A 27,089-nucleotide genomic window follows, 5' to 3' on the forward strand; every position below is an offset into this window, starting at 1 on the left:
AACCAATCTTACTCCAGTATTTTTACCTCTAATGATAATTCTAAAGTTCACAAGCTTTGAGCTAACATTGGTTGAATGTCTAGTCTTGCTGGGGACTGAAAAGTTAGAGAATACCAATCAGTCCTACCAGAATGAACTACTAATGATCCTTGCATAGCAGCACTATACCAGAAATCTTATTTTGTGCAACTTTCAGTTTTTCAAATAGCTAGCCATCCTATACAGTTTTCAAGTTTGCCTGCTGGTAGAGCTTGAATGAGATTCAACTTCTAAACATCATATGTTTATAACTAGAAAATTGCATAACATAAGATATTAGAGAGTATGAAATCTAAAGAAATAAGGTTGTAACTATAAATGTAAAACTAGTCTAAGTAAATCAAAACCGTCTGTCCATACCAATAAGATCACATCAACTCTAAAGACTATCAGTGAACAGACCATAATCAGGAGGTATGCTTAATTGGCAAACTAAATTGTCTCCTCCACATGTAGGCAAAGGATGTCAAATGCAGTTAGTCACACGATGAAGCTCTTGAGCTCACATTACAGAAACAGATTAAAACCTGTCTTGTACATTTCAGTCAACCAGACAACTAATGATACAAAGCTTTACTGGATTAGTCACCTTTTTCTTCAAGGTTCTATAATTTTTAACACTTGGGGCACTGACGATACAGCAGCAACCTCTTAGTGATCATGTCTTCTTGAGAAGATAGCCAAGAAAGATCCCAAGCAGTCCAACAATAACAACATACATAAATGGGATTCCGCCACGACTTCTGCTGCTTTCACGCTTCAAGAACTCCTGCATCCAACAAGGTTCATGAAGTTTAAGGATAACATTCAGAAGGCCACAATAAGTTTCTTGCAGTGCCATCATGGGAAAAGATGCCACTCGGTTCTGTGTCAAATATTTAGAATAGAATTTCAGTTCAAGAGCCAGTGACTTCAAAATGCAGTAGCCTGACCCTTAATTCTCTTACACGGCAGCAACAAATATAGCAATTAGCTAATCATACAGTCACCAAAAAGCAAGCGAGAGCTCATGATTAATCCATTCATTACCAAAATAATGAAAATGCCACACGCTAGCCCGCCCTTAAAGGTAGCACATGCAAACGTGAACTGACGACGAGGTTCTCTAATTGTCGCCTTTTTTGAGATCCACTGCGCAGCTTATCAAGCTATATCGTCCTTTTCCATAATAAAAGATTTCATCTTATGTGCACACGAATTAAAGAAAGAATGTGCTTTCATCCATGTGATTAAGAAAAAGGCAATGCTTTCCTATAGCAGCAGAGAGGGATGCAGTTATCAAAACAAAGGGAACAAATAAAACAAAGGATGCTTGCCTCATCAATGCAGAAAGGTTATACAATGGCTTGACCAACTAACAGAATGCTTGTTCTATGCTTGACCTACTAACAGAATGCCTGTCCTATGCATGTCCAGACCTCAAGATCCACTTACGTAGTTAACATATCTGACCATGTAATTGAAAAATCTTATTTCTCTCAATCACCCTGTCATTGCCTAAATACACAAACACCATAGCAGCCCGGTGCACAAAGCATCGGACTGCCATGGTGGGGCATCCCGGTGTGCACAAAGCATCCTGCGTAGGGTCCGGGGAAGGGTCGCACCCCAAGGGGTGTATAATGTAGACAGTCTACCCTAATGCGAGCATTAGTGGCTGCTTCCACGGCTCGAACCCGTGGCCTATAGGTCACATGGAGACAACCTTACCATTGCTCCAAGTACAATCTTTAGCCCTCTCTAATCAGCTATTAATTGAAGTTCAATTTTTTTCTTCTGAACCCTTCAATCTCTTTAAAGAGAAGGAAAAAAGAAAGAAAACTATTTTTGGTGTAAGCAAGAATACATGGAAGATCTAGAGTCTTTTGTTGATGTTTTAGGATCCTTGTAAGTAGGTTAAGGCTTAATACACTTTTTTCCACCTTTTGTAACTATGGATGATTGCACTAGCTTTGGTGCAGTTAATATATGTACAACAAATGTACCTTCTCAAAAAAAAAAAAAAGAAGAAGAAGAAGAAAGAAAGAAAAAGAAAACAGAAAGATCAATTCTGAAATTGCTGATACATCCTGTAAGATATAGTGAGAAGTTGCAAGAATTCTTATAAGACGGAAAAAAAAACCAGTAATATATATTTCTAATTTTCTATGTTAAAGCCCTTACCAGTTCTTGCTGAAGCTTGTTACTTCGCTGCATTGCAGAATTTTTCTCCTCTGTCAGCTTCAAAATTAGTGTTTTTGCCTGCAAATAAAAGAAAAAGATTCCTCAATCTTTTGTTTCCTTAAAAAGTTATTCTGCATCTTTTCTTCTCCAAAGAACAGTGTACAGCGATCCAGGTTTAGTTAAAACGACAAACTTTACAGTCTGTAACATCCACCTATTATGAAACAAGTATTCATTTGAATGAGTGGAAAGAAAATTTTAAACAGTACATTTGCTGAAGCCAAAAAAATGCAGGGCCTAAGCAGTCATTAGTTACACTTGTAATTTACAAAAGCCTAAAAAATGACTAGAGCTACAAAATAAATGTTTTATACAGCTAATAATATATGCAAGAAAACGAATGTGTCTTATACCATCATAGAACCAAATGATTCCACTCGAACTTCAGAGAGAGATTTTAGACTGACAGGTTTTCTCCTACTTATCTTGAATTCTTCTAGCATCACTGTTAGTGGTCCAAGTTAAAATATTAAGCCAGAAGAACATAGTAGTACCAGCTCTTACATACCAAAGGATCAAATACACAGATATATGAAATTTCTTAGAAGATGATTGCATGTCCAATATAGCATTGATCATGAGAATAAACAACTTCAAAAAAGGAAAGGATATCCAAATAACAACGCATCATTAAAATAAAACTGCCCACAGTAGGTGGCCAACACAACAAGAAAAGGAACATGACTTTGTAATTCTTCTGGAATAAAGGATGTCTTCACCAAGCAAAAGTTTGATCTACGACAACCTAGCAAAACTTTTAACACAATAAAGCTCCATTATGAGTTGTCTATATTAGATTAAATCCTAGTAATTTTTTTCTTCTGTAAGCAACAGTTTACTTCTCTCGTATGCATGTATAACAACATTTTGAGCCAAAATGGCAAAGAAAAGCACCACCTATATTACAGGTAAAAAGATGGAGGCTGGGTCAGAAATAATGAGGAACTATACATGAGATTTATAACAGCTTTTGATACATAGCTCAAATCAACTAGCTTTGCAGAGAGTTGTCCTTTTTGACAGAATGGGTGCATGGTGGAGATAAGAGTACAGGGAACATGCTATGAACTTACAAAATTTCAAGGGCGAGAAAGTTCAATTAGAGAATTTGTTTATTAGAATTAAAAAGATCTGCCTATTGGCTCTCCTGAGGGAAGCTTGATAATTTCAGCTATCCCTCAACAACTGAAGTGGTTTGCCATTCTTCCTCAAATTACAGGTGTTTTATAGCTCAACCTCTGTAGCAAAGATCAGTTGATATGCCTGATCCAGACTGAGTTTTTAACCACAATCAGGAGGTAACCAGGTATTCGAGTGGCTAAGATATTTAGAATCTAATACATTCTCATTTATTTCATTGTGTGATACTGGCAATTACGGTATTGGGGCAATATTTTTATTAATTTGCAAATGAGGAAAAAAGAAGTATACAATGAAAACAATGATACTCCACTCAATGCAAAGGGCATAGCATATCCAAAGTACCTTTCCCATTGCTCAGTTGTCATTCTGATTAGACAATCAAGGAACACTATATTCCATACCCACGTGGTAATACCTTGTGCTAAAAAAAGGGACCTCGAACCTAACTCAACCTCGAAGTCCAGCTCGTGAGTTGAGGATTGTCCAAGACAAATGTCCATTTCATCAAGCCAAAAAAAAAAAGAGAAAAGGAGACAACTGTCCATACCCTCAGCAAGTGTAAGACTAACATCCTGGCACGCCCAGGACTGAACATCTGGAGAGTGGACAAGGCCCACGCCCACATCGGGCCAACATCAGGGATGCATTTGACTCTATTATAATATCATATTAAGAAAAATAGACATTGGACCTAAGTCGACGCAAAAGGTGAGGATCATACAACACCATATAAAGAGACTAGACTATGGCTGATCCCTCAACCAATGTGGGGCTAACACCTTGCAATTAGAAAACATAATAATAAAGTCAAATTAAAAACGACAGTATTCCAAGAAAAATCTTGGCCACTTTATAAGAGCAAAACACTGGAAAGGTGGAAAAAAGAGACACACAAACCAAACAATTCTCAATGCTCAAATGCAAAGGCCCTAGAAAGATTGCCATGTTTAATATACCTTTTGCTATAAATTCCCCCCGGAATCCTCATTAAGATGCATCTAGAAACTGGACAACTACCTTCTGTTGTTTCATTTAGCCTCAATTTTGGAAGTTTGGATTTGATGTAAACATTAGCACATTATCCCTTCTTCTCTATTCACTATTCCGTAAAAGCAACCCATCCCCTCTAGTTTTCAAGTCAGCATTTTCTTTAATTTGATGACTGAACACTGAAGCATTTTGCTTTCATGTTCACCATTTAGCAACTGAGAGCACAAAAGCTTTTCTACCTAGTGAGTCAGTCATCATTGGTTAACGGTTGATTTATAAGAGCAATTATACAAAGAAAAATAAGTTGTACTCAGGAAGAATTTATCTGCTGCTAGCCATATTGGACCTTAACTCACATCAAGGGATTGACTTCACTGTCCGGAGCAACCAATATAAAAAGGTGGCTTCCAAATTCTTTCTCTTCAAACAACCTACACTGGATGTTCGAAACAGACTGAAATCTATATGTAAGCCCCTTCTAGAAGTAATTATTACGTATTATATATGAAAGTCCCCTATATAACATCTATAAAATGTAGTATTTCTGTTTTTCGTTTTTGTCTTTGAGGGGGCGGAGAGTTTGATCACTGATCACACCTCAAGCCAAATAAGACAGGATGAAAAACCTTCTAAAGTTAACGAAGGTATGCAATAATCTGTTAATCGAAGAAATCCAGGCAGCTAAAAATGCAAATATGTGAAGGGAAAAAAAATCTCTAACCAACCACTAAGAACAAAAAAGTTTACAATGAATAGACATCAATAGAAGCTCTCCCTAATTGCACAGAAAACAATATGGTAAGATTAAACTGTGTTGAAAATACTAAACAAACAGGCACAACTAGGACTACCATGAACGGGACTAGGACTACCATGAATGCGATGAGGGAAATTCTTGAAAGCTACAAAGTCATGGTTATCAAGTGATATTTACTGTATAATGGACAATATGCTACTGCAACAATAAGCAAAATAAATGCTAGCCACACAATGTTGACTCCAAGATACCAGAAACTTAGTGGTTCCTGTTGACATGAGTACGTACTTGACAACAAAGATAATAACACAAATCAAGTAACTTATCAGTTACCAGAGAAACATCATAAATTCTGGAAAATGAAAACTACCTCTGATGAGTTGTCCTGTGGCTCAGCATATGTCCTTGAAGCCTGCATAACAACCGGATATCTCATTTTCCATTTGAATCCTGCTAGCTTTTACCCCAAAAAAGAAATCTTTAATCTTCAAATTCATAAGGGCAAGACACCTAAAAACTCACATTGTGGAACTCAGCTCCATTTTCAGATATAGAAGCTCTAGGTGAGGAACCTTCCTCAGACCCCTCCCGCACAGGTGATGGTGGTTGAGGTGGAACATAAGCCACTCTCAACTTGCACTCGTCAACATGATTCCCTGACTCCTTGTTGAACTAAAAAACCAAAATACCCGCAGATAAACCATGGTACTTCTCATCAATTAACATTTAGCAGAACAGAAACAATAACAAGAACAGATATTTCAAATCAATTAACAACAATAACAACCACAACAACAAAACTTTAATAATCTTTACCATTTCTGGAGTAATATCCGTAGGCGTAGTTCCAGGGCCTGCCACGACACTTTGAAGCAGGAACTTATCCTTGCATTGCATGTCTGGTGGTGCCTCTTTTTGTGCTTGCATTGTAACTGAACCCATAAATCGTATAAACAATTACAAAACAAAACAAAAAAACATCAATATCAACAATTACTACATCTTAATCCCTAACTACTACTAATAATTATAACACCAATTACTAGTAAAAAGATATTTAGCAAACTCAAAAGAACATGCAGCGGCATACATATAAGGAGAACTGTGTGTGTGTGTGTGTGTGTGTGAGAGAGAGAGAGAGAGAGAGAGACCTGTGACATCACAGGTAGAGTGAGGCATCACAATTCCAGTGTTAGGCCTTACACAGTACTTCTTTGGATTCGTCGTCTTCACCTAAATTCCAAAAAGAAAATGTAATCACAACAAAAAAAAATAATAATAATAATTACAGTAAATTTGCATGATACCTTGAAGGCAACATAGTTATCGGATTTGTTGGTCAATTGCAAGGAGCATGAGATCTGCTTCTTCAATTCGACTATTCAACATAAGAAGAAAAAAACAAAATCAAAACAAGAGAACAACAGACGGATCTAACAAGTTCAAACAAGGTAGAGAATGTTCTAGAAGTTTCTAATAGAATGACTTTACAGGGAAACTGAAGCTCAATAGGTTCGATTTGAAGTAGCTCTCCGTTACTCATTTCGACAGCGATCTTCTCTATATAATATTTTAGGTATCTGCCGGAGATTCTATTTTAAGGACGGATTCGGACGGTTTCCGGCGACGGAGGTGGGATTTGGAAGTTGTTTAGCGGCGAGGATCTCGAGGTGAAGAGAAATGATTGGGTTTTTACAAAAATTGGGAATTTTATTTAGGATTATGGAGAGAGACAGAGAAAAGGAGGGAGAAATAGAGAGAGTGGGGAGAGTGATGCCAAGTAGGAAAGAAACGTGGGACAGTGTCTTTTGTCTGACTTCTACCCATGCTGGCTAAGCTGGCGCATGTTTAAATTCAGTAAGCGGCTTTTTTCCTTGTTAGGTGATATACTAATATATCAGAAAAAATTAAATAATTTTTAAAATTATATTTAAAATAAGTCTTAGATATAAAAATATGATAGTTATTTGTACATACTAAAAAGAAACGATATTGTTATTGTTGACTCCTAATCGAGAACAAAGTTAAACAAAATATTTATGAGCAAATTTGGACCTTTTGCCTCTCTCTTTTATTGTTGTCTCCAACGAAGAATTAAATTATATATAATTGGCAATATAACAAAAATTCTTGCATTACATGCCGAGTACGTAACTTACTACCTTTTGTGAGTAAAGTTAATTTTAATAATTTGATACAAAAATAATATTTATAATATTTGCAAAATAACAATAACAACGATAATCCAGTAAAATTTCACAAGTGGAATCTAAGGAGGATAATAAGAATGACCTTATTTCTACCTTGTGTATGAACTGTTCCTTCTATCAACTAATTCACTTAACTAAAATATTTTAGTTGTCATCTAACGTTTCTACTAAAGTTTAAGAGATACGATCAAAGTTTTCGGTTTGACCTTTAAGTTTCCTTACTCCCTTTTGAATATTTTCCCTTTTGGAAATTTGTTTTACTTTTTTAAGTTTCCTATTGCAGGGTTAACTTTTCCATAGTGAAATTAATTACGTAATAATAATAGTCATGAGAAATGGAGCTTGATTGTTGAAAGGCATTTCTCTCTACCTTTTATCATTATTCATAAAAAAAAATTATAGCAATTAATTTTAACACAAATTTTCTTTTATATATTTCTTGAAATGCTGAAGCCTGGAAGCACTTATTTTTTCACTTAAGATTAAAAAAAAAACAGATTCTATGTAGGTGCAAAAGTTGAGGAAAACTTGGCTTGGAATGTTGTCTTCAACCGTACCTTAGCTATTGATAATTCATGTTGTCATATTTAATTTTTATCTTGGAACTATTTGTGAGCGTTACTGTGTTAAATCAAAAATCAGGAAAAAAAACTGTTAGAAAAAATAAAAGAAACTGAAAAAACAGAAGAGTTTAAGAAATATTCCGAGTCCACAATTTTCTTGTGTGTCCTTAAGGAATTTTAATCCCCTCACACGTTGCCAAGGTAATGGATTAAATCCTCCCAGGATAAAACGGAATAAACCTTCCTGCAACAGTGGCAATACAAATTGCAGGATACCAACGAACTCAAAGAACGGAGCAAAATCACACTTACGAATTTGAGAGAGAGTGACTGCGAATTAGGATGCAGTATATTCAGAAAGAAAGAAGTTCTGGAGTGTTTTTCGTGTGTAGAAAATGGAGCCTTGCCTCAGAATTTATAGGCAATTATCAGAAGAGGTGTCTGGAAAAGGTGCCTTTTCAGAAGAATACGCTGCCTGCCGCGGTACAGAGAGGCTCTCTGAATCAGCCTGCCGCGGTTCTACCGCGGTCGCGGCAGAGCCGCGGCCAGAGAGGCCCTCGGAACCTTCAGCAGGGTTTTGGCGTATTTTCAGCAGTGATTTGCCATTTAATTAATTATTAAATAATTAAATAAATTTTGTCCAAACATAATCTTATCGATCAATCATTTGCCAAATCCAAATCCAAAGCCGAAGTCAAGCCGAGCGAGCGGCGACGACGGCGCGAGGGTTCATTCTCTTCAACTCCTTTTAAGAGCTTTAAGAAGTGATTCTATATATAAGCACACAAATGTGGTTGTCCCTCACCAATGAGGGACAAAGTGCAAGACAAAAGTTCACTTCTTCAAATTTTCAATTTCCCTCCATTTTATTTTCCTCCATTTCCAATTTACACTTCTTCTACTTTAAAACCCAGTGGCTTAAAGTCCAACAATCCCCCACATAAATGGGAATGGCTGTATCAAGAAAGATCATAGATGAAAGCTATGTGATTTTGCAAGTAAGGATTAATTGCATCTGGATAAGTAGGTTTCCCTTTGAACTTTCCGTAGTGAACATATGTCGGATATACTCGGTCAATCGGTAGATTTGATATCTTTGAACCGTCGAACTTTAGTGTATACCTAGACAACCATATGTCACACAACCAACCCTTAACCGTCTTTTGGTTCTCGTTGTTGTGTTCGTTTTTAGCCATGAACACCGCCTGGTTTCATAAGTGCGTAGAGAATTGGCCTTACAGAATTCTCACTGAAGCGGCTTCCACTTCACACTTACATAGGTGATTCCTAAACGTGTAATCCTTTAGATTGACACTATTTGATAAATACCCATCAAACTTAGGTAATCATTAAAGAACGTGTAAAGTTCTATCCTTGTTACTGAACATTGTCTTCATCACGAGAATGGATCAAAAATTTTATTTTTACAATGTTGAACCGGTCAATCACAACTTTGTTTGAGCTCCTTGAACCTAGATCTCGGAACATCCAAAATTCTAGGTAGAGTTACCGCCATGTTGACTTGTCCTCGGCCATAGTCCCATTCCCTTAGATGATTTCTCAACTCCCTCTCTAGTTAAGTCTTTTGTAAGCGGATCCGCCACATTATTTGATCTTACATAATCAATAGTGATAATTCCACTAGAAAGTAGTTGTCTAGCGGTGTTATGTCTTCGTCGTATATGACGAGACTTTCCGTTATACATAACGCTCCCTGCCCGTCCTATTGCAGCCTCACTATCGCAATGTATGCAAATAGGAGCCAAAGGTTTTGGCCAGAACGGAATGTCTTCTAAAAAATTCTGAAGCCATTCAGCTTCTTCACCGGCTTTATCCAACGTTATAAACTCTGATTCCATTGTAGAGCGAGCGATACACGTTTGTTTGGTTCCAAGATACTGCTCCTCCACCAACAGTAAACACATATCCACTTGTGGACTTTGTTTCTGATGAGCCGGTTATCCAATTAGCATCACTATATCCTTCAATAACCGTATGATATTTATTGTAGTGCAAAGCGTAGTCTTGGGTATATTCCAAATATCCCAGAACTCGTTTCATTGCTACCCAGTGATGTTTGTTGGGATTACTTGTGAATCGACTAAGTTTACTTATCGCACAAGCTATATCAGGTCGTGTACAGTTCATGATGTACATTAAGCTTCCCAACACACGAGCATACTCCAATTGAGACGTACTTTCATCTTTATTCTTTATGAGATGATGATTTAAGTCAATTGGAGTTCTTGCACTTCTAAATTCCAAGTGTTTAAATTTTTCAAGTACCATTTTCACGTAATGTGATTGAGACAAAGCTAGACCTTGAGGAGTCCTCTGGATTTTAATTCCTAGAATTACATCGGCAACTCCTAAGTCTTTCATATCAAACTTACTAGCAAGCATGCGCTTAGTAGCTTGAATGTCGGCAATGTCTTTGCTCATTATTAGCATATCATCAACATATAAGCAAACAATGACTATATGATTTGGAACGTTCTTAATGTAAACACATTTATCACATTCATTAATCTTAAAACCATTTGACAACATTGTTTGGTCAAATTTCGCATGCCATTGTTTGGGTGCTTGTTTTAGTCCATAAAGAGACTTAACAAGTCTACACACCTTCTTTTCTTTTCCCGGAACCACAAACCCTTCAAGTTGGTTCATGTAAATTTCTTCCTCAAGATCACCATTTAAGAAGGCTGTTTTTACATCCATTTGATGGATTTGAAGACCATACAAGGCGGCTAACGCTATTAGCATCCGAATGGATGTAATTCTTGTTACCGGCGAGTATGTGTCAAAATAGTCAAGACCTTCTCGTTGTCTAAATCCTTTGACAACAAGTCTTGCCTTGTATTTGTCAATAGTACCATCGTCTTTCATTTTCTTCTTGAAAATCCATTTATAACCCAACGTTTTGTTACCTGGAGGAAGATCAACCAATTCCCAAGTATGGTTGCTCAATATGGATTCTATTTCACTATTGACAGCTTCTTTCCAATATTGTGCCTCTGAGGAAGACAATGAATCTTCCTTGAAGGTACGAGGCTCATTTTCTAACAGAAAAGTCAGAAAATCTGGACCGAATGAAGTAGATGTCCTTTGACGTTTACTTCTTCTCGGATTTTCTTCATTAGGCATATCATCTATTATTTCCTCCCGAAGTCGTTTTGACTTTTGGCAGGTCACTTCACTTTCCTTTTTATATGGAAAAATAGTTTCAAAGAATTCAGCATTATCTGATTCTATTATCGTATTAATGTGAATCTCAGGATTTTCTGATTTATGAACCAGAAAACGATATGCCTTGCTATTGGTTACATATCCAATAAACAGACAATCAACCGTTTTTTGACCTATCTTAACCCTTTTAGGTTTAGGAACTTGTACCTTAGCTAAACACCCCCACACTTTCAAGTATTTCAAGCTAGGCTTCCTTCCTTTCCACTTCTCATAAGGAATGGATTGTGTTTTACTATGAGGTACACGGTTGATTATTCGGTTAGCTGTAAGTATAGCTTCCCCCCACAAGTTTTGTGGTAAGCCAGAACTTATCAGCAACGCATTCATCATCTCCTTCAATGTTCGATTCTTTCTCTCCGCAATTCCGTTAGATTGTGGAGAGTAAAGGGCAGTTGTTTGGTGAATAATGCCATTTTCCAAACATATTTCTTCAAAAGGAGATTCATATTCGCCACCCCTATCACTTCTTATCATTTTGATCTTTTTGTTTAGTTGCGTTTCAACTTCACTCTTGTATTGCTTGAAAGCATCAATTGCCTCATCTTTACTATTAAGTAAATAAACATAGCAGTATCTCGTGCTATCGTCAATAAAAGTAATAAAATACTTTTTCCCACCGCGAGATGGTGTTGACTTCATGTCGCAAATATCTGTGTGAATTAAGTCTAAAGGACTTGAATTCCTTTCAACGGACTTATAAGGATGCTTAGCATACTTTGATTCCACACATATTTGACATTTGGAATTAATGCAATCAAATTTTGGCAACTTCTAGATTTATCATCTTTCGCAATGTTTTGAAGTTTACGTGACCTAAACGCGAATGCCATAAAGTGTTTGACTCAAGCAAGTAAGAAGAAGCATTCACTTTATTGATAGGAACTGCTATTACATTTAGCTTAAAAAGGCCCTCATTTAGGTAACCTTTTCCTACATACAAATCGTTCTTACTTAGTACAACACTATTAGAAACAAAAATACATTTGAATCCATTCTTGACAAGAAGTGAGGTAGACACAAGATTCTTGCGAATTTCTGGAACATGGAGGACTTGGTTTAGAGTCACTATTTTTCCCGACGTCATCTTCAACGCAATCTTGCCAACTCCTTCAATTTTGGCCGTAGATGAATTTCCCATGAAGATTGTCTCGTCGGGACCTGCGAGGGCATAAGAAGAAAATAACTCCTTGTTAGCACAAACATCGCGGGTGGCTCCAGAATCTATCCACCATTCTTTCGGATTTCCTACCAAGTTGCATTCAGACAACATGGCACACAAGTCTTCCATTTCATCTTCAACCATGTTGGCTTGATTCTTTTTCTTCTTATCATTCTTTGGCGCAGGATAATCCACTGCCTTATGCCCAGATTTTCCACAGTTGTGGCAATTACCCTTGAACTTCTTCTTACTTGGGTAATTCTTTGGTCCAGAAGCTTTCTTCCTCTTCTTATTTTGTGGTGCCTCCTCAACAATGTTTGCCCCCATTATTGTCGAGTGTCCACGTGACATCTTTTCAGCATTTTTGTTGTCCTCTTCTATCTTCAAACGAACAATCAAGTCTTCTAGTGTCATTTCCTTCCGTTTGTGTTTAAGATAGTTCTTAAAATCCTTCCACAACGGAGGTAACTTCTCAATGAAAGCAGCGACTTGAAAGGCCTCATTTATGACCATACCTTCAGCAAGGAGGTCATGTACAATGACTTGTAGTTCTTGGACTTGAGTTATGACCGACCTAGTGTCAATCATCTTGAAATCCAAGAACCTTGCAGCCACGAACTTTTTAAGTCCGGCACCCTCAGTCTTGTACTTCTTCTCAAGCGCATTCCATAACGCTTTTGAAGTTTCCATGACACTATAGACATTGTACAAGCCATCTTCCAAACAACTCAAAATGTAATTTTTGCACAGGAAATCAGAATGTTTCCATGCTTAAGTTACAACAAGTCGTTCATCATCCGGAGTATTTTCAGCCATGACCGGAGGATCCTCCTTGATGAAACGTTGCAAACTCAACGTACTAAGATAGAAGAGCATCTTCATTTGCCAGCATTTGAAGTCAATACCGGAAAACTTTCCGGGTTTTTCTGCCGGTGCCATAGCATGAGCAGGAGTAGAACGACTTGACGAGGCAGCAGCACTCGTAACAGTAGCACCCGTTCCCGCAACACTTCCATTAGTTTGGTTTTCATATATTTCTGTAAAGTTGAAAATAATACAGAACTTTGTTAAATCGGTGAAGTTTTGATATCTTCAAACTGAATATCAAACATACAACACGTAACAATGGTGAAATTTTTATATACTTCAAACCCGTACGTTTATTATTCCGGCAAAGTTTTTATGTACTTTAAACCGGACAAAAAGAATTATTGGAGTAGAAAGCAACAAGGCTTTAGTCTCCAAAACAGTATACAAAATATGAATAACAGTTTAATGTATGTTTCAACACAGAAACGTTAGTATAAAATTCCTTAAGCTTGTGAGCGTTACTGTGTTAAACCAAAAATCAGGAAAAAAATTGTTAGAAAAAATAAAAGAAACTGGAAAAACAGAAGAGTTTAAGAAATATTCCGAGTCCACAATTTTCTTGTGTGTCCTTAAGGAATTTTAACCCCCTCACACGTTGCCAAGGTAATGGATTAAATCCTCCCAGGATAAAACGGAATAAACCTTCCTGCAACAGTGGCAATACAAACTGCAGGATACCAACGAACTCAAAGAACGGAGCAAAATCACACTTACGAATTTGATAGAGAGAGACTGCGAATTAGGATGCAGTATATTCAGAAAGAAAGAAGTTCTGGAGTATTTTTCGTGTGTAGAAAATGGAGCCCTGCCTCAGAATTTATAGGCAATTATAAAGGTTGCGACAAGGAAATCAGACGTTTTTAAGATAAGACAGAGGAGTGATGAAATGCAAAGGCAGTTCGTATCCCGATTTCAAATGGAGCGAATGGAATTACCACCAGTCTCAGATGATTGGTCCGTGCAAGCTTTTACACAGGGGTTGAAAGAGCGGAGTTCGATCGCGTCACAATAGTTGAAGCAAAACCTGATCGAGTACCTACCTGTAACTTTGGCATATGTACATAATCGTAACCAATCGAAGTTTCGAGTCGAGGACGACCAGTTGGGAGCCCCCTCAGGTTCAGTTAATCCAAATAGATTGGCAGTTAAAGCCTCGAGGGATACCGACAGGGAACCGAGATCAAATAGGGAACGATATCAGCCATATGTCGCAGATTGAAGAAACAATAGTTCGGGGCGTAATCCTCCTCGGAACGATCGAAGAAATGATCGAGGGGAAAATTCTCGGGGACTTATGAGTAAGAGTGGTTTTGATAAACATACCGATCTCGCAGAAGCACCTTGGTTATCGGAGTATAATTTCAGTGTCGACGCATCGAGGATCGTATCGGCTATCGGAAAGATCAAAGACACCAGGTGGCCCAGAACTGTACAAACCGATCCTTCTTAAACAAATCCAAACTTGATGTGTAAATATCATGGCACGCATGGCCATAGGTCTGAAGACTGTAAACAGCTGAGGGAGGAGGTAGCTCGATTGTTCAATGAGGGTCATCTTCGAGAGTTTCTTAGTGATCGAGCTAAGAATCACTTCAGAGAAAGAGACGCCAATAAAAAGAATGAGTAGGAGGATCCACAACATGTAATCCATATGATCGTTCGCGGGTTCGATGTTCCACAAGGGCCCACATTCAAACGTACCAAGGTGTCGATTACCAGAGAAAAACAAACTCGGAGTTATGTGCCCGAGGGCATCCTATCGTTCAATGACGAGGAAGCGGAAGTCATTTCTCAGCCACATAATGATGCCCTGGTATTTTCTATTTTGTTAAATAAAATTCAAGTTAAACTTGTTCTAGTGGATCCAGGTAGCTCAACAAACATAATCAGATCAAGGGTTGTAGAGCAGCTCGCCCTGCAGGACCAAATTGTACCTGCATCTCGAGTCCTAAACGGCTTCAACATGGCAAGTGAAACAACGAAGGGGGAGATAATCCTACCAGTGAACGTGGCCGGGACCATCCAAGATACAAAATTCCATGTCATCGAAGGCGACATGAGATATAATGTACTACTCGAGAGGCCATGGATCCACAACATGAGGGCAATACCGTCGAACCTTCATTAGATGATGAAATTCCCAACAATGGATGGTGTGAAAATAGTTTACGGAGAACAACACGCTGCAAAAGAAATGTTTGCAGTCGATGAGGTGACGCCGATACCAGTGCCTTCGACCTCAGAAAAATCGAGCACCAAAGATAAGCAGACGACCGAATAGCAATAACCGTCCCCAGCCTCGACCGAATCGGAGAAACAGGTAATCGAAGAAGAAGAAGAGGATTTCCTTGCTCCTCGAACTTTCGTTGTCCCCGAAGATTCAGATGCAACCAAGTTAACGGTCGAGGAGCCGGAACAAGTCATACTGAAAGGTATACCTGGGAACGGGGTTAACCCCCGAACTTAGGAAAAAACTCATTCAATTTCTTATCGATAACATGGATTGTTTTGCTTGGTCCCATTTAGACATGACAGGGATCCCACCGGAAATAACAACTCACCGCTAAGCCTCGACCCTATATTCAAACCGGTGAAACAGAAATGAAGGCCCCAGTCCGAGGTGAAGCATGCATTCATAATAGATGAGGTAACTAAACTTCTTAAAATAGGATCCATTCGGGAGGTAAAATACCCCGAGAGGTTAGAAAATGTAGTTGTAGTCCCTAAAAAAGGGAACAAACTTAGAATGTGCGTAGATTATAAGGATTTAAACAAGTCATTCCCTAAAGACTCTTTTCCACTGCCTAACATCGATCGTATGATTGATGCCATGGCTGGCCACGAGATCCTTACCTTTCTCGATGCCTATTCAGCGTACAATCAAATTCAGATGAACCCGGAGGACCAGGAGAAGACCTCGTTTATCACTAAGTTTGGAACATACTGTTACAATGTAATGCCCTTTGGGCAAAAGTTTACATTGACGATATGTTGGTTAAGTCCCTGTGCGCAAAGGACCATTTAACTCATTTGCAGGAAACATTCAAAATCTTGAGGAAGTACAACATGAAGCTTAACCCAGAAAAATATGCCTTCGGGGTCAGTTCGGGCAAGTTCCTCGGCTTCATGGTATCAAATCGGGGAATCGAAATCAATCCCGACAAGATCAAGGATATCGAGGATATCACTATCGTAGATAGTGTGAAGGCCGTACAGAGGCTAACAGGACGGATAGCCGCCTTGGGCAGATTCATTTCCAGGTCATCAAATTGAAGCCACAGGTTCTTTTCCTTACTCAAAAAGAAAAATAATTTCGCATGGACCCCGAAATGCCAGCAAGCATCGGAGGAATTGAAACGATACTTATCGAGCCACCTCTGCTTTACACTGCGAAGATAGATGAGAAGTTGTGCTTATATTTAGTTGTGTCCGAAATAGCGATAAGTGGTGTACTAGTTCGAGAAGAGCAAGGTACGCAATTCCCTGTAATTTATTACGTTAGTCGGACTTTAGGAGATGCTGAAACTAGATATCCACACTTAGAAAAATTGGCACTTGCATTAATAAGCGCATCTAGAAAGTTAAAGCCATATTTTCAGTGTCACCCCATATGTGTGTTAACCACTTATCCTCTTCGAAATGTTTTGCATAAGCCCGAGCTATCCGGCCGATTGGCCAAATAAGCCGTCGAACTTGGCGGGTACGATATCGAATATCAACCGCAAACGGCCATCAAGTCCCAAATCCTAGCTGACTTCATGGCTGATTTTACGCCGACCCTCGTACCCGAAGTGGAGAAAGAACTTCTGCTAAAATCGGGTACGTCATTGAGGGTATAGGCCCTCTTCACGGACGGTGCCTCGAATGTGAAAGGGTCCGGGCTTGGCATTGTTTTGAAGCCACCTACAGGTAATACTATTAGACAATCTATTAAAATTTCTAGGTTGACTAATAATGAGGCCGAGTACGAGGCCATGATTGCAGGTCTCGAGCTAGCTAAAAGCTTGGGGGCAGAAGTCGTTGAAGCCGATTAGGTCGCAGCGGACTCAACCTTTGGAAGAGTGGGCGCTAATACTTTTACCCAATAGTGGTATCGGGGTCAATTTCCACAGGGATCTAGGAAGGGAGTTGGATATTTGTTTAGCCTAGAAATGCGAGTTTGCTTCTAATTGATCTTCTATCATTTTTGGATTTTTGTGATTATCAACTACAATTTAACAACTACTAATTATAACTAAATTATGCTAAGATATTATGTCTAGGTTGTATGCAAGATAGAGAAAGGCACTAGGGTCGTGGCATTTACCTAGGTGGTCAACTAACGGGTAGAGATTCCTAATACGAGAATGATGATTATGGGGCTTATGATATAATCGTTGCACGATAGCACTCACTCTCACACCTCACGGTAGAAAGAATGATTTTGCCCAATTGACTCTCTCGAGACCAATTGGGTAGGCTAACAAACCAAGCAACTTAGGATTCAAGTTGGGTAATTACTCTCTCGAGGTCTTACCCGTTAATTGGGACTACCATTCTCACGGGTCCATCCCAATTCCTTGTTGGGTTAATTTTGAAGTCATAGACACTCTTTCTCAAGAAGAGTCAAGACCCACTAAGCTAGACTTAATGTTTGCAACCACCAAATCCAAGAGAAAACATAAAATTAACCCAAATATCAAACACCCAACATCATTCAAGCATTAAACAATCACACCCATTAATTACCCACACTAGGGTTGAGCCACAACCCTAGCTAATGGGTTTAGCTAGCCATAATAACAACAGAAATTGAAGAAGAAATAGATAAAATGAACATATTAATTAACTAGAATGTAAATCTACAAGAATCCACGTTAAAACAAGATGAAAATGCCCAAAATAGGCTAAAACTTTTGTCTCACGAGTGCAGCTGCTCTCTGGTATCTAATTCATACCCTAAAAATGGCAAATATTCTATTTATACTAAGTTAAGAAAAACCGGACAAAAATACCCCTGCGGGGTCCGTGCGGTCCTCACGAAGTTGGCATGCGGCTGCACTGGGTTGCTTGACTTCTGAGACTTGCCATCTGAAGATGTTGACGCGGACCGCACAATGATGGAGTGTGGCCGCATGATGACTGGCGCGGACCGCGTGAACTTGTAGTGCGGCCGCATGAGTGGCTTGTGATGGTCTCTGGACTTTTGTGGTGCGGACCGCGTGAGCTTGTAGTGCGGCCGCATTGGCTGCAACTGAGAATGCCAACTCTCTGAAGTCCTATGGTGCGGCCGCATGACATGATGGTGCGGTCCGCACCAAGTTCTGAATATCCTTGCTTTCATGATCCTTGACACTTGAGCAGGTTTCACTCCGTTTCGAGCCGATTTTTGACTTTTGTCATCTTGTTGCTCAAACCTGCAATCAAGCGCAACTTATAAGCATTCTGGGTTTATTTTATGGCAAATCATACATAAAGCACAGGCAAGTATGGGCATAAAACGTGTTAAAATCACAGTTATCAACTCCCCCAAACTTAAACCTTTGCTTATCCTCAAGCAAATAAAAGAAGACCCACCCCTAAAAAGGAAACATCCAAGTAATTCCAGCTTATCCTAAGGAAGCCTCATCACGCATCAATTGGGATTGACAATTGCCCTCAATACGAATGCATCATTAACACATTTTTAGTCTTTTAAGAACTATGGATCGAATGTGACACGAGAGCATCAAGGGTTGACTCATTTCATCAAGGCACTTTTCTCAAATACCTTGGTCTTTGTGGAATCCAAACCCACACATCCTCAACTCTCCCTAAGCGAACCTCACTTTTTAGAGTAATGACACACAACCTGAGGTTGATGGATTTTTGTTTTCACTCATTTCTCTCACAAAGAAGGTCATAAGTCCAGCCTTAGGTACCATATGCTTGCCCCTTATGTAAGTATCCACTAATGTAGGCTTCCCTCAACTCAAGATCATATAGGGCTTTGAGGAGTCTTTGTGAAGGCTTTTGGGTGAAGGTAGGATATGTTTTTGTTCATTTAGGTTCAATCTTCCCTTTAACACTTCTTTTGATTCATTATGGCATACTTTTTGACTCATTTGAGTATTTCACTTCTTTCAATTCTTTCAAGGGGTTAGAGAGACACATTGTCACTCTTTCTTTTGCAATTCAAACCTTTCTCCTTTTTCTACTTTTACACAACCCTTTTCACTTTGTTTTCTTTGAATCCCCTTTTCCGGTTCTTATTCACTTTTGCATTTCTTTTTGTCTTTTTCTCTTTTTCATTGCCTCCCTTTTCTCTTGCTTTTGTGCCTCTTTACCGTATTAAATCCTTTCTTGTCTCAACCCCCCAAACTTAGGTATTTGCCATCGCTCAAGGGAAGATTTGGGTGCCAAGAGAGGGTCTCATTGAGAACGGGTATAGGCTTGTAGCTTTGGTTCATGAAAGAAGAAGGTTAAGGCTCAAAAGGGTTGAACTAGGGATCATTTCATTGGTAGGTTATGGAAATTGTTCAAATTTGGAAGTTCGGATCAAGGAGGGCCTATATTCACTTCTCAAGTCAAGTTTCACCTATGATTTCGCCTCAACAAACATTCAGGGCAAGTTCTAGACCATTGGCTTGGAACTTAGACTCATGATTCAAATTCTCACCACACACACACTCAGGGTTTGCTAAAGACATCGAGTTGAGAGCCCACAACGACCTTAGTTCCAATTCAAGCGCACAATGGCCCCACACGACCATATGATGATTGTTTGGTCAACACAAGAGTCTCAAGGCCACAATTTTCACCATCCTAAACACAACATTATGTCTTTGACCATGGGATCAAAGGCAAATGTGTTAGGCCCAAGTGAAGCTTGCCTGAGGTCCTCTTAACTACAAAATTTTGAAAATCAAAAGAAGTAAAATCAAAAATGGACTCAAACCCTTAAGAAGGTTGTCACGCTATCTATCATTGGGAAGAGCCACCCGGTTCGCACAACATACTACCCTTGGAAAGAACCGTGGCATTAAGAAAACCAAGGGCTTATTGAAAACACTAAAACTGAAACAAAAGGCTACGAACCTCACTACTAGGCTGAAAACGAAAAATTTAAACGAAAATAGAAAAATCGAATGAATATGTACAATGGGGAGTAGAATATACAACGGGGTGAATATATACATAAGAGTCTAAAAGTAGCCAAAGTTAAAAGTTATATACAGGCCAACTATTTAAAAACCAAAAACAATCCAAAACATAGACTAGAAATGAAATAAATATATACAGTCATCCAATGTATCAGAATCAAAATGGTAGGGCGCACCCCCACGAATAAAAGCTGGCATTGTCCCCAATGCCAACTACCAAAATAAGCACAAAGGAAAAAAAGATAAAGGATATAGAATGGCTCCTCAAGCTTGGTCCACATGCATGGGGTCTCCTGTCGTCCCATGATCCTCTGTAGTAGCCGGGACCTCAGACTGGTCTCCGACCTGCTGCTCTGAAACTGGTGTAGGATCCTGCTGCTGGACCGGTGGATCCTCTGGCACCTCACCGGAGGGAGTGCCCTGAATCTCAGCCAACTCAACCACGACTCCCTCAGTGTTGGGCAACTTCCTTTTCTTCCTCATAGGCATGGGTGCCTGCTCCTGCTGTGGCTCAGGTACTAGGACTGGTGCCGGAGGGGCTGGGTCCCCGAATAACAAGTCTAACGGCATCTGATCCGCCATTAGCTTGTCCACATCTGCTCGTAGTACCTTTACTGACTCCTTCGATGCCCTGGACTTCCTCATTTTCTTGTGCTCACGAGCCAATTTCTCCAAGGCTGTGCTGTGTGCCCCAACCGCCTTAGTCAAGGCAGTCTGAGTCTCAAGTATCTTCTTCTGATTGGCCAGGAGCATCTGCAGTGTTTCCTCAATAGACGGAGGAACCTGGACAGTGGCCGGGGTAGACTGGGCCTCAATTGAAGTGGCTAATGTGGACAACTTGGATGTCGCTAAGGACATCCAGTTGTTCAAACTGGCCAATGTCATGGCTAGCTGCTGGGCTGTCAATGGGTTGGTCCGGGAAACAGGAACTGTAGGGCCAGCTGAAGAACTAGGGCCTGCAGAAGAGGAGGGCCTATCAACTGGGACAGACACAACTGGAACGGAGGGAAGCTCTGTAGAAGGCTCGACCTCAACCGGCTCCTCAGACTGGCCGGTCGGGGCAGAGGTGGATGACTTGGTTTTCTTGTCCCCCTTTGGGTTGTCTGGACCCTGAATACTGAACCAGGAGAAAGAGGCTATTGGGCGCACTGCCACATCATAATGCATTTTCTTCACCTGCAAGTCCCTAAAATACAGTGTCAGAGTGTTTGGGAAAGGGTAGTTCCACGTACTGTTAATCCCCATAGCTGTAATCGCCCTGTACATAATATTCCTACATTGATAGGGAATCCAGCCATGATGGAAGCAATGAGCACAGCCTGGGGGAGAGGGACGGTCTGGTCATGTGAAGTGGGATCCAACCTATTGCAAACAAAGGTGAGCCACCCTCGCACCTCAAAGTTCATTTTTTTCCGTAAGATTTTTACCCCTGCCTGTACCCAATCTAGAACAACACCCGAATGTGCCAAGAACTCGGCCAACCATGGGCGAACCTCCTTCTTCATTGCCAATTTCTCCAAGTATTGGGTCTCGTCTTCATCCTTTAAACCCAAATAATCATTGCCCAAAAATACAACATTCTTGTCCCTCACTTTAGTCACAGTGGAGTTCTTTTTGGTGTAGGCTACGTTGGTTTAGAACTCCTTGACCATGTGTTCATTTGCATTTATCAACCCGTCACTGAAGTGGTCCCACCCGCTTCTAGTTTGAAATTGTTCATGAACTCTGGGTAGAAGTGGCAATAAGTCCTTGGTTATGATGCACCTCTCGGGGATGAGATGTCTTTTGGACCACATTTCTCGGAATTTGTGGAAGGCCACTTGAATAACAAAGCGGTCTTCCCACACTTCCGCTTTTCTTGTTCGTTCCACACCACCAACCTCAGGAACCCCACTAACCGGGAGCTCCTCAGCACTGTCAGCACTATCCCCAGATTCTGAAGCTGTGGGGGAAGTGGAGTACTTGCCGCTGCCCACAGCTGAGCCATCAGACGACTCAGATTGTATAGCTTGTGGATTTTGGGCTGGACTGAGGGGACTTGCTCCGAATCAGCTGATAGTTCCTGAGAGGGAAGGTACTCACTTCCCGATTGCTCCTCGTCTGTCACTATTTGCTTTCTTGTCTTTAGTTTTGGTTGGGGAGTGAGTTTCTTTAGCTTAGCTTTCCCTCCACGGGAGGGTTCACCTCGACCGGTTGTTTGGCACCACATCCTCTGTGTTTCACCATAATAAGACAAGTGCAGTGTATTATCATTATCATAATAAGACAGGACAGCAAGAAGCAATGTTGCAGTTAGTAAAGCAGACTAGAGTGGTGCGGACCGCGCCAACAGGGCATGCGGCCACACAAGTCCAACTTACGAAAAACCTCCTCTCTGAACATGTCCCATGCGGGCCGCACAAACATGAGACGCGGCCGCACGGGACCAGCGCGGACCGCATCAACAGGTCATGCGGCCGCACTAGGCAACTACTCCAATTTGGGACCTCTCTGAACCTCGCTGACGCGGGCCGCGCAACATGGCATGCGGCCGTGCCGGGCATGGCGCGGACCACACAAACATGGCATGCGGCCGCGTTGGGATTTTAATACCGGGACAGCTAGGGTTCAATAAAAATTGCTCAAATCTTTCATGTTTTGGCCTCCTACTATGTCCCTACTCGTTTATAATATGCCCATCATTTCAAAGAACAACAAGAACAACATAAAACTATCCTAATCATGAACAATGAAGAACAAAAGAAAAATGAAAAAGTTATTACTAAGGAAACATGTATAAAGTGTAAAGTAATACTAATTAAAACTAAGGTGAGAGATATATTACCAGGAAAATAAAGAAATGCTCTTGATGTTAATGCAAAAGAGAGGCTCAGGACGAACAGTGAAAAATTAGGGCTCAGAGATCGATTTGGCGAAAAGTTCTCAATCAGGCCCTAGAGGTCTATTTATAGAAAAAGACAGCGGGGCCCCGACTTACCCTCCAGCGCGGACGCGTGAACAGGACCGCGGACCGCGCTGGACTTACCTCATACTACTTTGCTTAAAACTTCCGATGCGGGCGCACCAATGTGGACGCGGCTGCGTGGTGCAATGCGGACCGCACAATTATGGGATGCGGCCGAGCGAACACAGTTCAGAGACTCATACTTTGCGACCTTTACCAGTGTGGACCGCACAAGCAAGGGCGCGACCGCACTAACCAACTTCAGAGACTTGAAATATTTGCTTTGGCCGGTGCGGACCGCACAAGCAAGGGTGCGGCCGCACTAACCAACTTCAGAGACTGTTTACTTTTTGCACAGTTGTTTTGCACTGATTCACCACAATTCCTGCAACATCTCACAAACCATTAGCTCAAAAATCCTAATCTATAACAGAAATCAAAAAGAAGGAAAAAGATATGGGTTGCCTCCCAAGAAGTGCCTGATTTAACGTCGCAGCACGACGCATGTTACCATCATATCACGTCAAATGAATGAGTGCCACCACATGACTGTCATCAATCTTCCCCAAGTAATGCTTCACACGATGCCCATTGACTCGGAAAACCTCACCATTTTTGTTCTTGAGATCAATCGCACCAAATGGAGTCACCCCAACAACTTCAAATGGACCACTCCACCTAGGCTTGAGCTTTCCCGGGAATAACCTCAAGCGGGAGTTGAAGAGAAGAACCATGTCACCCACCTTGAATTCTTTACCCCGAGCATACTTGTCATGGAGGTACTTCATCTTGTCCTTGTACAAAGACGAGCTGGAGTAAGCATGAAATCTAAACTCATCAAGCTCATTCAATTGCTCCACTTGGAGATTTGCTGCAACATCCCATTCCAAGTTCAACTTCCTCAATGCCCACATAGCCTTGTGTTCAAGTTCCACTGGAAGATGCAAGCTTTACCAAACACCAAACGATACGGAGACATACCAATTGGAGTCTTGTAAGCCATCCGATAAGCCCGAAGAGCATCATCCAATTTCTTCGACCAATCGGTCCTATTAGCATTCACCGTTTTGGACAGAATACTCTTAATCTCCCGATTTGAGACTTCCACTTGTCCACTAGCTTGTGGATGATAGGGGGGGTCACTTTGTGATTAACTCCATACTTAGCAAGCAATGAATCAAAAGCCTTGTTGCAAAAATGGGACCCCCCATCACTAATAATGGCCCGGGGAGTACCAAATCTCGTAAAGATACTCTTCTTCAAAAATGCTACAACACTTCGGGCTTCATTGTTGGGAAGAGCCACGGCTTCCACCCATTTTGAAAGATAGTCCACCGCCACGAGAATGTAAGTATTACCACCGGAGCTCACGAACGGACCCATGAAATCGATGCCCCAAACATAAAAAATATCCACCTCAAGAATTGTATTGAGGGGCATCTCATCCTTCTTGGAAATACCGCCGGCTCTTTGACATGCATCGCAACTCTTCACCAATTCACTAGCATCCTTGAACAACGTGGGCCAATAGAAGCCACAACTCAAAACTTTTGAGGCTGTCCTCACCCCCCCGTGATGACCACCATAGGGAGAGGAGTGACAAGCCTCCAATATGCTTATTTGTTCACTTTCCGGCATACATCTCCTTATCACTCCATCCGTGCAAATTTTAAACAAATACAGATCATCCCAATAAAAATCCAAACTATCCCGCTTGAGTTTCTTCATTTGGTTGGAAGAGAGCTCACACGGGATGTTACCAGTCACAATAAAGTTGGCGATGTCCGCGAACCATGGTATTTCACACATAGAAACGGAAAGAAGCTGCTCGTCAGGGAACCTATCATTGATCTCAATACCATCACTTGGTCTCCCATCTTCATCTAATCGGGACAAATGGTCGGCAACTTGATTCTCGCTTCCCTTTCTATCCACAATCTCTAAATCAAATTCCTGGAGGAGTAGCACCCATCTCATCAGTCTTGCTTTCAAATCCTTCTTAGTCATCAAATACCGAAGGGCTGCATGGTCCGTGTGTATGATCACCTTTGCCCCCATGAGGTAAGGTCTAAATTTCTCCATCGCGAACACAATAGCCAATAGCTCCTTTTCTGTCACTGTGTAGTTTCTCTGGGCCTCATTCATAGTCTTGCTAGCATAATACATAGGATGGAACATTTTGTTGATTCTTTGGCCTAGCACCGCCCCAACCGCTACATCACTCGCATCGCACATAAGTTCAAAAGGCAAGTCCCAATTAGGAGCACTAATTATAGGGGTTGTTGTCAACTTGTGTTTCAGTAACTCAAAAGATTCCATGCACTTCTCATCAAAGATAAACTTGACATCCTTCTCTAACAACTTGCAAAGCGGGTTCACAATTTTGGAAAAATCTTTAATGAATCGCCGGTAGAATCTGGCATGACCAAGAAAACTCCTCACCCCTTTGACAGAGGTAGTGGGAGGGAGTCTTGAGATAACATCTATTTTTGCCTTATCAACTTCAATTCCTTGCCCTGAGATTTTGTGGCCTAATACAATTCCCTCTTGCACCATAAAGTGGCATTTCTCCCAGTTGAGCACAAGGTTGGTTTCTTCACATCTTGCCAAAACCCTATCCAAGTTCACCAAACATTCTTCAAATGAATCTCCCACCACACTGAAGTCATCCATGAATACCTCTAAGATATCCTCCACCATGTCGGTGAAGATTGCCATCATACATCTTTGAAAGGTCGCTGGGGCATTACATAGTCCGAATGGCATTCTCGAGAAAGTGAATGTGCCATAAGGACATGTAAAGGTCGTCTTCTCCTGATCCTCTGGGGCAAGGAGAATTTGATTATACCCTGAGTAGCCATCTAGAAAACAATAAAAGGCCCGGCCCGCAAGACGATCAAGCATTTTGTCCAAGAATGGTAGTGGGAAATGATCTTTTCTTGTCACATTGTTCAGCTTTCTATAGTCCATACACACTCTCCAACCCGTAACTGTCCGAGTAGGAATCAACTCATTGTTGGCATTGGTCACTACCGTCATTCCACCCTTCTTTGGCACACATTGGACCGGAGAGGTCCATGAACTGTCCGAGATCGGGTAAACCACACTGGCGTCAAGCCACTTGATAACCTCTTTCTTTACCACTTCTTGCATCACCTCATTGATTCTCCTTTGATGTTCAAGAGATGGCCGTGCATCCTCCTCCAAAATGATCTTATGCATGCAAAATGCGGGGCTTATTCCCCTGATGTCCGCCAAAGTCCATCCTATTGCCCTTTTTCGCTTTTGGAGCACCTCCACAGTGGCCTCAACCTGCAAGTTAGTAAGGCAAGAAGAAAGAATAACTGGAAGAGTAGAATTAGAGCCCAAGAATTCATACCTGAGGTGTGGAGGAAGTGGTTTCAACTCCAACACCGGTGGCTCCTCAATTGATGGCTTGGTTGGCGGAGTTTTGCGATTTTCAAGATCCAAAGATAGTTTCCTAGGCTCATATGAATATGAACCCATTCCATGCAATGCATTCACGCACTCCACTCTACCTGCATCATCATTGGCATCCATGTTAAGAAGCACGACTTCAAGAGGGTCTTCAATATTGATCAAGGCACTTGTGTCATCCACTATCACCGCCGTGACAATGTCCACAAATGAACACACCTCCGTACTATTGGGTTGCCTCATTGACTTGCACATATGAAATACCACCTTCTCATCTCCCACACGGAATGTTAACTCCCCTGCTTCCACATCAACCAATGCCTTCCCCGTAGCTAGGAAAGGTCTTCCAAGAATGATAGGCACTTCGAAATCCACTTCGCAAT

At 40.8% G+C, this 27,089-nt stretch overlaps 1 protein-coding gene across 1 annotated transcript; it reads right to left on the reverse strand.

Annotated features, from left to right (window-relative positions):
* Nucleotides 333–6,961, reverse strand: LOC109236652 (vesicle-associated protein 1-2). The gene is made up of 8 exons (XM_019402875.1): nt 6,644–6,961; nt 6,460–6,530; nt 6,304–6,385; nt 5,969–6,084; nt 5,675–5,824; nt 5,523–5,564; nt 2,203–2,280; nt 333–808 (listed from the first exon to the last, which is right to left on the reverse strand). The coding sequence occupies exons 1-8, from the start codon at nt 6,693–6,695 to the stop codon at nt 698–700; spliced, it is 702 nt and encodes a 233-aa protein (XP_019258420.1). The 5' UTR covers nt 6,696–6,961; the 3' UTR covers nt 333–697.

Source organism: Nicotiana attenuata, chromosome 1 (assembly GCF_001879085.1).
Source record: "Nicotiana attenuata strain UT chromosome 1, NIATTr2, whole genome shotgun sequence".
NCBI lineage: Eukaryota > Viridiplantae > Streptophyta > Magnoliopsida > Solanales > Solanaceae > Nicotiana > Nicotiana attenuata.

Coding starts and splice junctions, on each gene's coding strand:
- LOC109236652 (XM_019402875.1), bottom strand. CDS start 6,695: ATGAGTAACGGAGAGCTACTTCAAATCGAACCTATTGAGCTTCAGTTT. Junction 6,531..6,643: donor TATTGAGCTTCAGTTTCCCT/GTAAAGTCATTC, acceptor TATGTTGAATAG/TCGAATTGAAGAAGCAGATC. Junction 6,085..6,303: donor CTCTACCTGTGATGTCACAG/GTCTCTCTCTCT, acceptor TTATGGGTTCAG/TTACAATGCAAGCACAAAAA.